The 16,515-nt window shown below is 37.4% G+C and overlaps 1 protein-coding gene across 1 annotated transcript; it reads left to right on the forward strand.

Moving 5' to 3' along the window:
* The first annotated feature begins 10,884 nt into the window (after positions 1–10,884).
* On the forward strand, positions 10,885–12,049 carry LOC114826574 (ethylene-responsive transcription factor ERF014-like). The gene has a single exon (XM_070827243.1). The coding sequence runs from the start codon at positions 11,034–11,036 to the stop codon at positions 11,751–11,753; it is 720 nt and encodes a 239-aa protein (XP_070683344.1). The 5' UTR covers positions 10,885–11,033; the 3' UTR covers positions 11,754–12,049.
* The last annotated feature ends 4,466 nt before the right edge of the window (positions 12,050–16,515 follow it).

Consider the following 16,515-nt stretch of genomic DNA (forward strand, 5'->3'; position numbering starts at 1 on the left):
GTTCTTTCTTGAAGCAATGGCTATGCGTTTGGAAGTTGCAGACAATCGTGAAATCAGGTTATTTCTTTTCGATTCTCAGTAAAATTGATTAGTTCTTGAGGTTAAAATTTGGGCACAAAGCCATTTCCAATCTCTGTAGTTGTTGAAAAGTGTTGAATTGTTTGGAAAATTATTGTGGCACAAAGCCATATATGTTTCTTGCCTATGAAAATTGTTGATATATGGAGTTATTCAGTTGATATGGAGTCATTCATTTTTTGGGTTCTTCTAGTTGGTTGTGATATTTGCTTTCAAGATTCTTCATTTCAAGATCAGCGTTTGTGATATTTAGGGTATTTGGCTTGGTGCTATGACTACACCTGCTTTGCTTGCTGTTGTAATCGTTGCTGATACTGAAAATTGAACCCCCAACTCTGAAATGGGGAGATGGGGACAGTTGACTGGATTAGATTTTATTCGCAACTCCAAGATCCCCAATATTGATTTTGCCTTTATTCATAATTCTTTATGAAGTTGCTTTACCAACGCTTTATCTAATCTTACTGCATTGACCTTTGCATTAGTAGTCACCTCTTTTGCACAACTTGCAAAGAAGAGTGTGGTTTTCGATTGCTTAACATGACTTCGTACAGGGCTCAGTGTGCAAATGACGATTGTCCTGGCATTGCCTCCTAACTAGTTTTATAGTATTCTTGTTAGCTTCGTGCAGGGCTCAATGTGTTTGTTTAATTGAGGAGTGGTGCAGTATTTTCCTTATTACAACCTATAATGTTGAGTCTAACCAACTCAGTTGTTAGCATGAATCTACAGTAAGTGTAGTTATACAATGAAGTTTGAAGAAGTTGTTAACGGTAAATCCCACGAAGGGTAATTTTGTGATATGAATAAGTAAAACCCATAAAGGGTAGAAGAAGTTTTTTAGCGGTAAATCCCATGAAGGGTAATTATGTACCATGAAGGGTAATTCTGTGATGTGAATAGGTAAAACCCACGAAGGGTAGAAGAAGTTTTTTAGCGGTAAATCCCACGAAGGGTAATTCCGTGATGTGAGTAGGTAAATGCCACGAAGGGTAATCCTACATAGATGTTGATTTTCTGTTGTTGAAATTCTGAAGGTCGATGCCATTGTTCAAAGAAGTTGTTTTTTGATCAAATCCACAAAGGGCGATGTAAGATCCCACATCGCCCAGGGGAGTTGATCCTCTAAGCCTTATATGTACATTCCCACCTCCATATAGCACGAGGCCTTTTGGGAGCTCACTGGCTTCGAGTTCCATTGAAACTCCAAAGTTAAGCGAGTTCGTGCGAGAGTAATCCCAGGATGGGTGACCTATCGGGAAGTTCTCGTATGAGTTCCCAGAAACAAAACCATAAGGGCGTGGTCGGGGCCCAAAGCGGACAATATCGTGCTACAGTGGAGTCGAGTCCAGGATGTGGTGAAGCCTAGGTCGGGATGTATCAGATTAGTATCAGAGTCAATCTCTGGGTGGAAGTGTGCCAACAAGGACGTCGGGCCCTTAAGGGGGGTGGATTGTAAGATCCCACATCGCCTAGAGGAGTGGATCCTCTAAGCTTTATATGTACATTCCCACCTCCATATAGCACGAGGCCTTTTGGGAGCTCACTGGCTTCAAGTTCCATCGTAACTCTGCAGTTAAGTGAGTTCGCGCGAGAGCAATCCCAGGATGTGTGACCTACTGGGAAGTTCTCATGTGAGTTCCCAGAAACAAAACCGTGAGGGAGTGGTCGGGGCCCAAAACGGACAATATCGTGCTACGGTGGAGTCGAGCCCGGGATGTGGTGGAGCCCAGGCCGGGATGTGTCAGGTGATCCCGTGGTACTATAGTTAAGGCCGATGCCACACTATAGTTTGTTAATTTTCTGTTTTGAAGGCATTGTTAAATGAAGTTGTTGATGGTAAATCTCACGAAGGGTAATCCCGCAAGAAATTGTTATAAACGGCATGAGGGTGTGTTACAACTTTATAAAAGGTTGTTCTTTGATTGAAGCTCCTATGAGAGGCAGAGGAATATTGGACTTTTGGTTGTGTGCAGCATGGACATGGGATGTAAAGGTTTTCTGCGGCTTTGATACATGGGATTTTGGGTTTTCTGCCATATGATGAAAAGGTTTTTTGCAGCTTTGATTTTATCGTGCCCAAATCCATGGGATGAGAGATGATGCGAAAGTAATCGAGGATTCTCTGCTTCACAGGATCAACTTGCAGTAATCTCAGCAACTTCCAATCAAGTCACCATTTGTTAATGGTCATTGTTCTTCCAATCTCAAACTGGGATACCTAGTTAAGATCGAGGGGGAGTATTAAGGGTACAAGTGTAATACAATTAGTAAGTTTGTTAGTATTTGGTTAAAGTAGTTAGGATTTCTCTTATAAAAACAGAGTGTGTAATATTCATTTCGTCGGTTAATACAAATTCTATTTCTCTCTCTCTCTCTCTCTCTCTAATATCTATGTGTTCATCCTTTCTCCTTATTTTCCCTCCAATTCCCAAACATTGCAATGTAGTTAATAGCAATCTATTAATGATAGTGTTCTATGGAAAATTCCTCGTAATTGCTGTAATGACATATTTACTTACTGTAATCTAATACACGAAGAATTAGAAATTAAATAATGGAAGGTAGTTGATCTCATACCCATTGCTTCGTTCACATATTCTGATTTGTATGATTCATGACTTGTTAATTTGAAGTAAGTAAACATTCCATTACTGATGATGTTACAGTGGTGCATGTAGTAATTTAACTAGAAGTTGGATTATATATGCAAATGGATAGCAGATGACGTTGGTTAACATGTTAGGATGCCAGATGGCATCATCTTGTGGTGACAGTTAGAGTTGAGCACGAGTATAAATAGTACATTGTAAGAGAAGGAAGGGGGTGAATGAAATGATATTGTTGTTCTGTCACTATCTCTCTGTGCAATTGTAGAAGATGTGGAGCTAGGTTCTAACATTGGTATCAGCCAGCGTTGATCCTCTCAATCCTTCTCCGTTGTATAACGCCGCAAACTTTTTGCAAAAACCATGGAATCGAGGGTTTCCAATTTGGAAGCCAAGTTCGACGAATTCAAGAAGTCTCACGACTTGATTCTTCTTCAATTGCAGTCCCTCATGGCTAAGTGTCACGATTCAATATCGAATTCAAGGCAACCATTCATCAAAATGGCATCTCATATCTCTGTTTTGAAATCAGATGAAATTGTTCTCAAGCTTCAATCCTTCCACAACGAAAAGATTCAAGCCCGTGAGAAAGTAGATGAATTCTTGTCTCAGTACCGTCCAAAATACAAGCCCAATTTATGACCAACATTGAAGAAATTCAAGAGGGTTCGCGCCTATGCCAAATACCACGAAGATGGTTCTGCCATGTTTCGTTCCAGTTCCAAATTTCAAGAAAGTTCTGGGTTCTTTCGAAGTGAATTGGCTAAGGAAGAATGAAAAGGTTTTCGATTTACTCAAGAAGCAAGTTGAAGATTCTGTGAAAAGTCCTCCATTTCTTGATTATGTTTGCAAGACAAGCATTGCTAAGGACTTGGTTTCTGGGCTCACTATTTCAGAATTGTGGGAGAGGAAAGATGAATTGTCTTCTTTTCGGCCTATTCTTGAAAATGGCATCATCTTGTGGTGACAGTTAGAGTTGAGCACGAGTATAAATAGTACATTGTAAGAGAAGGAAGGGGGTGAATGAAATGATATTGTTGTTCTGTTACTATCTCTCTGTGCAATTGTAGAAGATGTGGAGCTAGGTTCTAACATAACATAAACATAATTATCCTTGATTAAGCTATGCGCATGTTATGCCTATGTCCTAAAACAGTGAATTGAATTGTTCAACATCTGTCTTAACCGTTAATTATAGTCACTTGTTATGTCATTAATTTAAGGAAAATTAAGCATTAGACCTTTGACTGGATCATCACTTTCACTCATGAGATTTTACAACGATTGGAAGAAAATGATAAACAAAATTAAAATCAGGGAGCAAGGTCGTTTTTGTCAAGCATGCGTGCCTGGCAGTGGTTTCTTGGTGCTTACTATAGTCAGTCTTTAACTTCTTCTTTTTTTTCTTTTTTTTCTTTTTTTTTAACTTGTGTTTCCGTAATTCAGTGGTTTTTTTTTTTTTTATACAAATAATTTTGAGAGAGCTGAGAAGAATTGAATTTATAAGATTGCTTCGGGTGTATAAATAAACGCCCTTCACCACTCTAGCTAAATATTAGGGGTAGTAGAGGTTTGGCAAGATCGACGGTTGTCCGTGGTCATTTATAACTTCATCCAACGCTGCAAAACCTCCAGCCAAGTTCACATTATGTAATAAGGTAGAGAGCTTTAATTGCAAGCCTGAGTTCAGTTGCATGCGGGTCATGATGCTATCAAGTATCACTGATCAGCAGAGTTGTGGAGTCAGGATTTCACATCACGTACGGTTGCGTTTTACGGAATATAAACCTTCGTTTTCTTAACTTCTAATACACACCAAAGCATTATATAGATTGATTTACTTTCATGCTATGCAGCATTTGTTAGTTTGAATTCACAGGACCACAATAAAAGTAATAATCCAAACAATCTAAGTCATCCAACGCTCATAGATTAATCGATAGTCTAAGATAAGGAGAGTTAAAATCACTACTCACTTGGCCGACTAGGATTTGAGAGTAGAACTTAAGAAAAGGTATAAGGACTGAAGAAAATAAGGGAGTTTCAAGCATAAGAGGCTTAGGACTACATGATTCCTTAGTCGCGTCTGACCGCATGACGCTATATGAACCATTGATTAGTGTGGGATCCAAATGTGAATGACGCGTTATATTCCATAGGGGTAGAAACTGGAATGCCAGGTACATGTAATATTTTAGGTTCAAAATGCCTCTCCTGTCTACATCTACAGAAATTGGGATAGAAAGTGGGATGGATGGATAGACAGAGGAGTATATGACATGCTAAAAGTCACTATCTTGAAGCTGTGCATGCATTATGCATACCTCATCAAGGTTAGAAACTTATATAGCTGCTAGCTGGAATATGATTATAATTTAGTTCCCACAAAACACAGCCACCAAACATTTGTTACAATTACGTGATCCAAATTTTTGTTTATATAATTAATTATATATTATAGAGTGGATAGTATGGATTTTGATTGAATTTTGATGCCATGGACCTTTTCCTCGAACTTTCTCGTTGATACCAAAAACAGGGGATTTGATTCTCATATATTTAGACCTTACGAACCCACATGGATCTTGCCCCTTCATTATCCAACACACTCCCACCTTTGAAAACCTTCACTGCACTTTCGTATATGCCCCATGCCCATCCCTCCTAACCCAATCTGTTTCCCTTCTCTATGTTATTATACTTTTACATTATTTTCTCGGACTTATATTGTCAGACAAATGTTTATGTTCAAACGGCTAAAAAACAGTCAACATGTAATCAGTGGTCTAGTTAGCGACTCTCGTTCTTTGGACCAACCTATGGCCGAAAATATGATTTTGTCAATCTCTTCACATACACTGGAAGAAAGGGTTAGAACTCCAAGTTCCTCCACGGCTGAAGAACCTCCAAGACAAGGGAATGACAAACAATCAACCACCCTTGAGGTTCATATTAATCAATCGATCTCTTTCAATAAAAATATCTTATGTTGTCAAACAGTCGGCCAATAAAAACGTGGTATCGTTTATATATTAAACCAACAATTTGGGATCTCTAACTATTTGGGTCAATGACACTTTGGCCTCAACCAAATTGGTCCCTACTCCTTTTAATATGGGACTTCTTTATTAGATGTGTTCCTTTCACTGATATGCAAGGTACGGGAAGAGAGACCCAATTGGTACGGTGCATGCCAGTTAAGAGATGGTGAGGATTTGAGTTCTTCAGATACTACTTAATAATTATTAAAATATATATAGTTTATAGAGAGAGAGAAGAGAAGAAGGAGCAATGAATCTTCATTCATATATTGTGGTTGGTAGTTGAATCATTTGCATAACAAAAAGAAACTACATACGTGTTTCCTTACTTGGAAGGATCCATTTATCCTTTTCTGCAATTACTGTAAGTGTACATGTGATTTATAAATAAGTATGAATTGACCTCTTATGCGTAAAAAGTCAAATATTATTAACCAAAGGATAGTGGCGGATTTGAGAAATATCATTGGAAGGGTCAATAAGAATAAGTGAACGTAGCTCACAATTTTTTTGGATGGTATAGCATAAAAATTGGCATTTCATCGAGTCTTGGTAGACCTGAGGTCATATTGCACTTCTATCGACAAATGCCAACAACTTCCAAACAAGCATGTCGACTGATGTCAATAGCTTTTGTGCAAGCATACTGACAGACAAACATATGCTGAGTGAGCCTATCGAAAGATGCCCATCTCAAAGCATACAAAGGCATGAGGCTATCAGCTACCTTGCCCAATGCCAGAGAGGTAATTCGTAGAACAGTTGGAGATCAGCTTTGAAAGGCATCTCAAATTTCCAAAGGGCAACACCTAGTTCTTCAATGGAGAACTTTTGAGTTTGGGGGATCAGCTGACCCACCTCGTCTCAATGTGGATCCACTTTTGCCAAAGGATCAGCTACTTGAGTCTAAGAAGTCGACAGATGTGGTTATTCTCCTATAGATGTAGTTTATAGACCATATTGACTGAAAAGGATGCTTGTTCTTTGGCAATTAAAGTTGTAAATTTCCAAAAGTAGAAATTATTTTTTTTTTTTTGGAATATATACAATGATAAGAGTTAAGTCTAAAACATCCTATTTATAAGTGACGATAGATCACACTAGACTATAGTGGCTCCCAGAATGAAAAACAAAATAAACAATATAAGCATATGACATCATGTATTTCATTATCTGCATGCTTATTTTGAAGACATCACATCGTCCCATGATGATGAATATTGAATACAACTCACATCCAGACCAACAAAATTGATATTAGTCCTGCTTTCCCATCTATATAGGCAGCTTCTTAGTAAGAAACCCTTGTGGCTCTTGTTACTTGTACGGTTGTTCCAAAAGTAAAACACCATAAAAAATACTCTTTATTTCAAGTAATCAATAACAGAAGGGTTAGTTTAGTCGGCAGGGTGATAAGTAGAAATAGACTCCATGTAACTAAAATAATAATATTAAGAAGCTCCCTTCTACTATTATCTTCTCGCCAGCTCAGCACTCGCAATGCATGTCAAATAAAATTACTATGACCTTTCTGTTTGACATTTACTTAAGTATTAGTTGAACAATGTGGAATATAATTCATCCTAATTAAACTATTATAATAATAATAATAATAACGAAATTGCCTTCTAATTGCCAAGAAAGGACAAGTCTAGTTTCGTTTTCCAGGATTTCTGACAAATCGAAAATTTTTAAAAAAATGAGAGAGCTAATGTGGGATTGGCATGTGAGAGTGGTCATTTAAAAATTTCACATTATTCATGGAGAATCATACTGTCAGCTGCACCTGATAGTATATGATCGAAATACCATATTTATTTATTTTTTAAATTCAATGAATTAATATACAATTATGGATAGAATGCTGCAGCTGCGTTTTAAGAAAAGGAGATGCCTTTAATGCTAACATGATTATGTTAAGTGTGTGAAAGAATCAAAACGGGAAGGGAAGGAAGGAGGGAGGAGGGAGATGACCCTCGTACGGATTGACGACACTATTCTTTTCACACACATGTATTATCATTGGAGAAACCAATTTCCTTCTCGACATTTAATAAAAGCCCTAGCTCTTTATCTCTCTCATCTCTCTTTGTTCATAGTTTATTATTCATACGAAAATTTTCGTATTTAAATATGGCATATGTACATGGAATGTATCGACATAGCTGAAAAAATGTTGTTTTTTTATAACAAATAAGAAAGAAATCCGGCTTAAAATAGTTTCAGAAGAATAAATTGGCATTCAATAACTTTCTGCTTTCTGCAAATGAGAAGATGAGATGTGTATATATAAGTAGTTCAAGCAGACCACATGGCCAGGGTGGTGGTTTGAAAAGGTCGAAAACCCTATTCACAATGGTCTCCTAACCAAACTGTACACAAGGTTAAGGGTTACATGGCTAGTTGATATTGACCGCAGATTTTCCCATTACAATACTACGTTTTGACCTTCATCATTTTGTATATGGCGGAAATGTTCTAGAATATGTCGACCATTCTTATTTCAGTGTGTGATCACAGTTGGAAAACATTATTTTGCGTGACTCTGCTTGGTGATATTATGAGACTAGACAAATTATAACACATGTATTGAAAGATTTGCCATTCAGATAGAGTCGTTTGACCATGCAAAGTCCACACAAATGTGTACTGAAAGACTTACCATTCATATTTAGGGTTTCAATCATGCCATGTCAACATGTCACATGATGTTATAATAAGTCCATAAAAACTATAACATGTGTACTATCAAGTTTAAAGTTTCAGGCATGCCAAGTCGACACGTGCCATGTGATATTACAAATCCACATAAATATAACACGGGTATTGAAAGACTTACCATTCAAATTTAAAATTTCAGTCATGCAATGTCAATATGTCACGTGATGTTACAAGTCCAAACAAACTATAACATGTGTATTGAAAGGGTAGTTTTAGTTATGCCACATGATGTTATAAGTCATCACAAACTATACCATATGTGTACTAAAATTTGATAACTTTATTATTCAGTACTAAAATTTCCATCCCACCACATTGACATGCCACATATCTTCAGTGTCACACCAAAAATTTCTCAAAAAGTTGTAACAACACACTACATATCGATACCTCATCATAACAACATTACCCAAGTAAGGTATCTCATCATTACTCTCTATTGACATATACTTAGTTGTAGTTTAATGAAACTTGAAAATAATTTGGGTAAGCTTACAATTCTCACAAATTCAGAAGGCATTGGTGATCATGACCTTATAATGGCGACAACTTTGACGGAAAGTTAAATAAAATAGTCACTGCATGCAGCATGTACTGAATTGGCAAAGGGGCAAATGCCCCGTTCCTTCTTGGTCTTGGTCCATTCAAAACATGCAGCTATGTGAAAACTGAGTTCATCCAATCCAACTCCAACTGTGTCTTCACAATAGCGTATGTTTTTGCCACATCCCCCACGACTCCATGCATCTGTTTGCATGCTGGCATCTTTTAATTCCCCAAAGTAAGAAAAGTAGCAGTTGAATTTATATATGTTTTGGTCTGTGGCCGTACACCTAGAGAATCCATCTCTCCCCTCCCACATCGACCGATAACTCAAAATTTTAGGCATCGGAGTATCGAACAAAACAAAGCAAAGTCAAGACATGCAGGCGTAAGCAACCAAATTTGCCATCAAACAGTTGAGTCCTTAAATTAATATAAAAAAATCCACTTTGAACTTATTTCTAGTGAGAGAGAGAGAGAGAGAGAGAGAAAGAGAGAGAGAGAGAGTAGAATTTCATATTTTTGCATGAGAAGAAAAGGACCATGAGACGCGGTTTTAGCTAGGGCTCTGCGGGACAGCAATACACAGCTGTGTGTATTACCTATGCAAATGCAAAGGCTTACAGCAGACTGCGCGTACGTTTTTGAGTGTTGTGTTAACTTATATTTTAAACTATATATATAACATTTTTTATTCTTTCCTTTTTCATTAGTTAGAACATTAAAAAAATTATACATGTGTGTGGATATCACTCTTTTATAAACTGTCGTGGAAGCTGCCTCTAGAGAGAGAATCCTATGTTTCTCTTATAAAGATATGATGCTGCCCTGATTATGTAGATAATATATATATATATAGATATATAATTTAGACATTAAAGATTAAGATAATATATAAGATAATTTACATGGATATATATCAAAATAACCCTTTTGCCCTTCGTTTCATTTTCTGAGTAACTTTTTTTGTTAATTAAGTATTATGTGGGTGTCAACTAGGGAAGGAGTGACTTCTTGTGTAAGTCATAAACTCTCTAGACAAAGTCATTTTACTTTAATATTTAATAGAACTTTCCATGCTGGTTACTGATTTGGGCATATGGATCCCAGGTTTGCAATATTCGTTGACAATGAAAACTTTTACACTTTTAAGTAGATTGCTCTTGCTTTTATTTTTGGGGTGTGATATTCACATATCCCATTTTACTTTTCACACCTTTTTAATTTTCCGCCGTCAGATCGGATGAATTGAAGAAAATCAACAAATATAAATTAACAAAGGGTGTGTAAGAAGTAAAATGAGATGTGTGGATAGCACACCCCTTATTTTTATGCAACTGCCAGCATCTTAAAAAACTTAAATTTAAGTATCTTTTTCTTTCTTTTTCCAAATTTAACCAACAATATATCATTATAAAATCTACATCGACTGGTCTAAAAAAATGATTTCGACACACATTTTTTCTTTTTTCACAAATCCTTATTTATGTGTTATGTTGATTTATTATACTTGAATTGATTAAAATGTCAATAATAAGCATAAGTGTGCGTGAGAAGAAAAAAAAAGTGTAGAAGTAATTAATTTCCTAATGTAAAAACCCTCACAAACTTGCAAACAATCTTCATGGAAAGTTAGAAGACTAGTACTTTTTTTTTTCATTGAATTTGTGAATTTTGGGCCATGTGAAGCTATAAACCCTACTTTGACTGTAATACGACGGGAAAGTAACTTCAAGGATACAAGATATTTAATTTCTATTTTAATTATACAAACTTGAAATTATCTGTCACCCACCATTTTCAATAATATATTAATTAACTAACTATAGAGCCATACTATTTTCCTTTTTCGACTAAAGATCAACATCTATAAATAGCAGCAACCTTTTCTCCATCACATTGAGTTCATTCATTCATTCACTTTGCACAAGAAACTAACGAAGAAGCTAACAAACTTTGAGAGAAGAGAAACACAAAGGCAGCCAATCACCTTCAACTTCATCTTCCATCAACAAATCAAGCATTGTGTTCCATTGCAACAATGGTGAAGACAGATCAGAGGATTATTCAGCTGCCTTCAGAGATGACATCATCGAAAACGACATCGAAGTCTCCACCTTCTTCTTCTTCTACCTCAGCATGCAAGAAGAAGAAGTTTAAGGGAGTGAGGATGAGGAGCTGGGGCTCTTGGGTTACAGAGATTAGAGCCCCAAACCAAAAAACAAGAATATGGTTAGGTTCATATTCGACAGCTGAGGCTGCAGCAAGAGCCTACGATGCTGCCCTACTGTGCCTCAAGGGCTCTTCAGCCAACCTCAACTTCCCCACCACTGCCTCCTCACATTTTATCCCCCAGGAAATGACCGTCATGTCCCCCAAGTCCATCCAGAGAGTGGCTGCAGCCGCTGCCAATAATAATGCCGCTACCACCACCGCAAACATTGCCTGTCCACCATCACCCCCTCCTCAATCTTCTTCTTCGTCTTTGGTCTCGTCTCCGTCTCTCGTCTCGTCGCCATCAATGTCGTCCTCGCCGTCCATTAACCTCATCGATGATGACATGTCATCGCTAATGGGGTCATTTGGGGGGTCCTACACTCCCACTTACTATGATCAAGCAAATGATCAATTACCAATGTCTAGCATGGATTCGTGGAACAACTTTGACCAAATGTTCGATGGCGCATTGTTGGATCCACAGCCACCTATGATGTACGACTTTTATGAGGAAAGTGACATTCGCTTGTGGAGCTTCTGCTGATCGACGACGATGAAAATTATTATATTCTTTTTAATCACAATTATTCATATATTCATTCATGATCTTCGAAGCCATTGTTTGAAGATTTTACTGACAGTAACACAAATTATTTACATTCTATATGAGTGAATGAGATAGGTGAATTAGAAATTCCAAATGGAGAGATGTGAGACATCTTTTTGGACTCTATCTCACATGGGTTTCTAATATATTATATTTGTATTTATGTATTTGTTAATGAAAATTACGTGTGTAATACTATTGTTTGTTATTATTATTAAAGAAAATCTTGTCAATGGTCTTATGTACATTTTAATTGAATAAGGAGTGGAAATTTTAATTTTAATTTCTTCCAGTTTCAGCTATGTCACATGTTATGCCTCTTGTCTCATGTGGGAGACTCACTTATTGTGTTATGGAGATGTCAGATATGCCTATCTCAGTTGGAACAAATTAAAGAACAAGAGCAGGAGAGGGTTGTGGAGACTTGAAACCATCTGAATTTGTTTTCATCTCAAGGAACAATTTTGTACTCTTTAAAAAAAAAAAAAAAAAAAAAAAAACTGCTATTAACACTTCAAAAATTTTATTATACAACTTCTCACAAATGTAATTGTTTTACTAATTATAAAAAGTTTGAAGTACAAAATAAGATTTTAGAGTGCCAGTAATAATTCCAAAAAAAGAAAAAGAAAAATTCTACCTAAGGGAAATCATTGTGATTAGAGAAACAAAGACTTGTATTAGACCCAATTCCCATGGATTTAATTGCATCTAGTCATATGATAAACAGTGACGAGCGTGCATTTGGATTACTTAATTTGGAACTTAAGCAAATAAACACATCAAATATACTACTAGATTCTTATTAATGAGTATTCAAAAGATCAAAAACTTATTGGATGTCAGATAGTCTAAGTATGCTAATATTATCAAAGTACTATATTAATCAAGTGAACTTTTCTTAGAAACTATAGTTGGATTAACAATAGGACAATACAAACTTTGTAAGTATGTGATTATTCTGAGTGTGGAATAGTCTAGCTAAAAGATAACACAAATTTAACTGAACTGTTTTGTCACCGTATCGTGACAAAAACAATCCCATGAACAAGTCAATTTTTTCATCCTAAAAGAATGACATGCCTTCGAAAGTATGTGTGTAATCAACTTCTTTACATATTGAATCGACAAATTTGATACTTTGTGATCAACTTTTGAATCTGGTCAAGTGTTTTGAAGCAGTAGTGGTTTGAGCCAAGATTGCACATGATCTGCCCTCAAAGGGCAGTGCTTGAGAGCATGGGATCCCATACTCATTTGCTCCCTTCACACTGTATTTGGACTCTTCGCAATTTTCTCTCTGGGCCATACAAATTTGGAAATATGTGAATTTCTCATAAGTTAAGAGGAGTGACTCATCACTTCATGAGGACCCCTTCTGCCTTTGGATATTAGAATATGGCCATTTTTGGGCCCTCAGAATTAAGCGAGTACATTGGATTACTGCATTTTATAAAACTATTGAGCCACATGATAGCCCTAAATGACAAGTTTCTAAAACTACATTCCACGAGATAGCATGTGATTTCTCATTACAAAGCTTCAAATATTAATCCCAAATTTCCATGGTCCTACTATATTATTGTTGCCCTAATTTTGTTGATATTAAAAGGTTCGTTGTTTGGCATAATGCAGCAAATTTTATGTTGTATTTTCTGCAGGATTCTACTCTTTGGAAGTATATATGCTATATTGGTGTTTGGGATAAAACTTGAACTTTGGGTTAAAAAGGGGTTAGCCCAAAAGAAGGTCCAGAAGGAGGAAAAGTCCAAGGCCCAGCCGAAGCCCAGAAGAAAGAATGAGCCTTTTTCCCGACACCTGCTCACCTACCTAGAGGTCAAGTGGTGTAGACCAGCCAGCTAATCAGCCCAAAAGTACTTTACAATGGCAGTACAAGTAAAAAGTTGATAAGTCACTGCCCTTCAGATGCATTCGGACAAAATCAATACTGCAAGCAGCCAAGCCAAATCGTCTATAAAATGAGGAAGAAAAATCAGAGACAATGACACTCAATCAAACAAACAAATACACAAACTCTGCTCAAGCCAGATTTTCATACGAAGCTGTAGTCAGCACCAAGCCTTCATCCCTTTCGGGATCAACCTTCACCAGAAAGCCTTTGTAAAAGCTCTGCTACCCTGTCTAAATCTTGCTGTAGTATCAATTCCCTCATGTAAACTCATCTTCCAATCTCCCCTTCTAGCACTCAAACCCTTTGTAAATCACAAAGAGAGGAAGTTGCAAGACGATCAGCCTTTCCCGACCTCCTTTGTTTTTGTCTTTCATTCATAAATCTAGTAATATGATGTATATTTCCATCTGCATCCAAGTTATTTCTAGCCAGTTTATGATTAGAAGACTTCTAAGTTCTAACCATTCGGGCAGACAAGATTGATCAATTAAAAGTCCTTGGTCTCAAGGCATAAAAAAGAACCCTATTTGGACTTAACCCATCCACGACAATCCTTGATAACAAGAAGTCCGAAGTTACTTGGGGCGCAAGTAATTAGCCTATTTTCTAGTTTTACTTCTGTTATATCATGATTGCTACAGAACGCTTGAATATAGAATTAATTCTGATAGGAAGTCTCAAGGTCTATATCTAAATCCCGACAAAGGCACCTATCTGAGTTTGTTCTGCTCTGCGGGTTCGGGCGATTAAAGTATACCGGTTGTGATACTTCTGCAACAATCAAACAACCAATATATATTAAAGTATAACGGTCTATATCTTAAGGCCTACACCTAAGGCCCCATAAAGGCACATTTCATAACTAACTTGGTCTCTCGGACATATATATATATATATATAATAAAACTTAACATCGGTTTTACATCTATCATGCTAAATATGGTAGTGGCACGCCTGGGTACTTAAAGTTAATTTTGATTACGAGCCTCAAGGCCTACACGTAAGGCCCTACAAAGGCACATTTCGAATTAACTTTGTCTTTCCCTTACAGCCCACCAATAAGCAGAAGCCTGATAGACGATATCAACCGGCGCCAACCTCTCGGGGAGCTGTGTGCTCGTTGGCCAGGAAACGTCTCCACTTGATATTTCTCAAGATGAACATAGTTTTGGCACGCCCGGTGGGATTCACTTTTTCAATCTCGCAAAAAGAGTACAAAGTACGAATCATCTCAACCTTTGCTACAAATGACAGAGCAATCAGGAAATCCTTCTTCTCCATCAGGACAGGTGGTCCTGGAAAGCCCAACTTCATCTGGAAGGTCTGAAGGAAAAGGAACTAATGAAGAACTGCAGGCTACTATGATACAAGTGTTGAAGAGCATGGAAAGAATCTCTTTGGAAACTAAGGGAGAAGTAACTAGACTTTGTACCTTAATAGGGAATCTACAGAGGAGACTAGATCTGGAGTTCTCTACTCCAAAAGGTGCTCAAAGAAGTGTGATGAGCCAGGCTACCGCCAGAAGTGAACCAGTTATTCCCCTATTTCCATTATTGGAAGAAAAAAAGGATAAGGGAAAGGAAAAGGAAGTTCTTGAAGGAAATCATCCCATAATTGAACCGGTTCTAGAAAAATAATTCCCTAGCTTCCCATTATTATCATTTAATAATAGGAAACAGAGCGATCAAGAAAGGACGAGGTATGGGATGCCCATAATAACCGGAGAACCCAGCGGAAAAGAAGGCTTTGTCACCTCAAATAAGCCTCCTCCTTATAGGCCACCTTCGTTGGCTAATAAGGGAGGAGGAGCCAACTAGAGAAAGCCCGAGTCAAAAAAGGAAGCAGGTACGGGCAATGACCGAAGCCCAAAGAATGAAGCTGCTCTTATCTTCCATAATAATAATACAACTACTCAACAACTGAAAGAGAAGCTGGCTGAATTAAGGAGGACGGTGGCTCATAATGCTCAACCATAAGCTCATCCAGTATTCAGGGTTACCTATCAACAAGGTTCTAAAAGTCGCTAGGCGCTAATCGGGCGGCAGGCTGGGGCCTAGCGCCTAGGCACATAGGCGGACTAGGCGGATTTAAGTAAATCTATCATATTTCATGTAAATAAATGTCTGCTTCTACTTGAAATATATATAATTTCATCATAAACTACAAAATAGAATACATATATATCATGAAGTATTGGAACATAATGAAAATATGTGAAATAAGGATATAATGTTTGTTCATTCAAGTATGCAACAAGTCTCTTACAATTTATTGGAAAAAACAAAATGCAAAATGAAAGTTATGTATTTTCTAGTCTAAGTGAGTTGCAACCTAGGCAGGTTTAGGCGGGTGCCTAGGTGGTCTAGACGGTGGGCTGGGGCCTAGGCATTAATCGGGGCGGTGGGCTGGGGCCTAGGCGGGGATTTTTAGAACAGTGCCTATCAAAAACCTTATCCTGAATATATTGATGAGTAGAACCCATTTCCTATCAACTTCAAAATGCCTGCATTCCCAACATTCACGGGAGAAGATGGAAGTGTGTCCTCTAGAGATCATATTTTCAAATTCTCCAATCATTGTGTGGCATATGAAAACAACCCGAACTACAAGTTGAGGTTGTTTGGAAATTCATTGGCGGGGCTAGCATCTCAGTGGTACTCTCTATTGCCCCCTAACTCTATTTCCAACTGAGGGCAGATGGAGATGGCCTTCCATGAATAGTTTTACAGAATAGAACCAGAAATGACTATCATTGACCTGGTTGAAGTCAAACAATACGACCATGAG

This window comes from Malus domestica, chromosome 08, assembly GCF_042453785.1.
Source record: "Malus domestica chromosome 08, GDT2T_hap1".
NCBI lineage: Eukaryota > Viridiplantae > Streptophyta > Magnoliopsida > Rosales > Rosaceae > Malus > Malus domestica.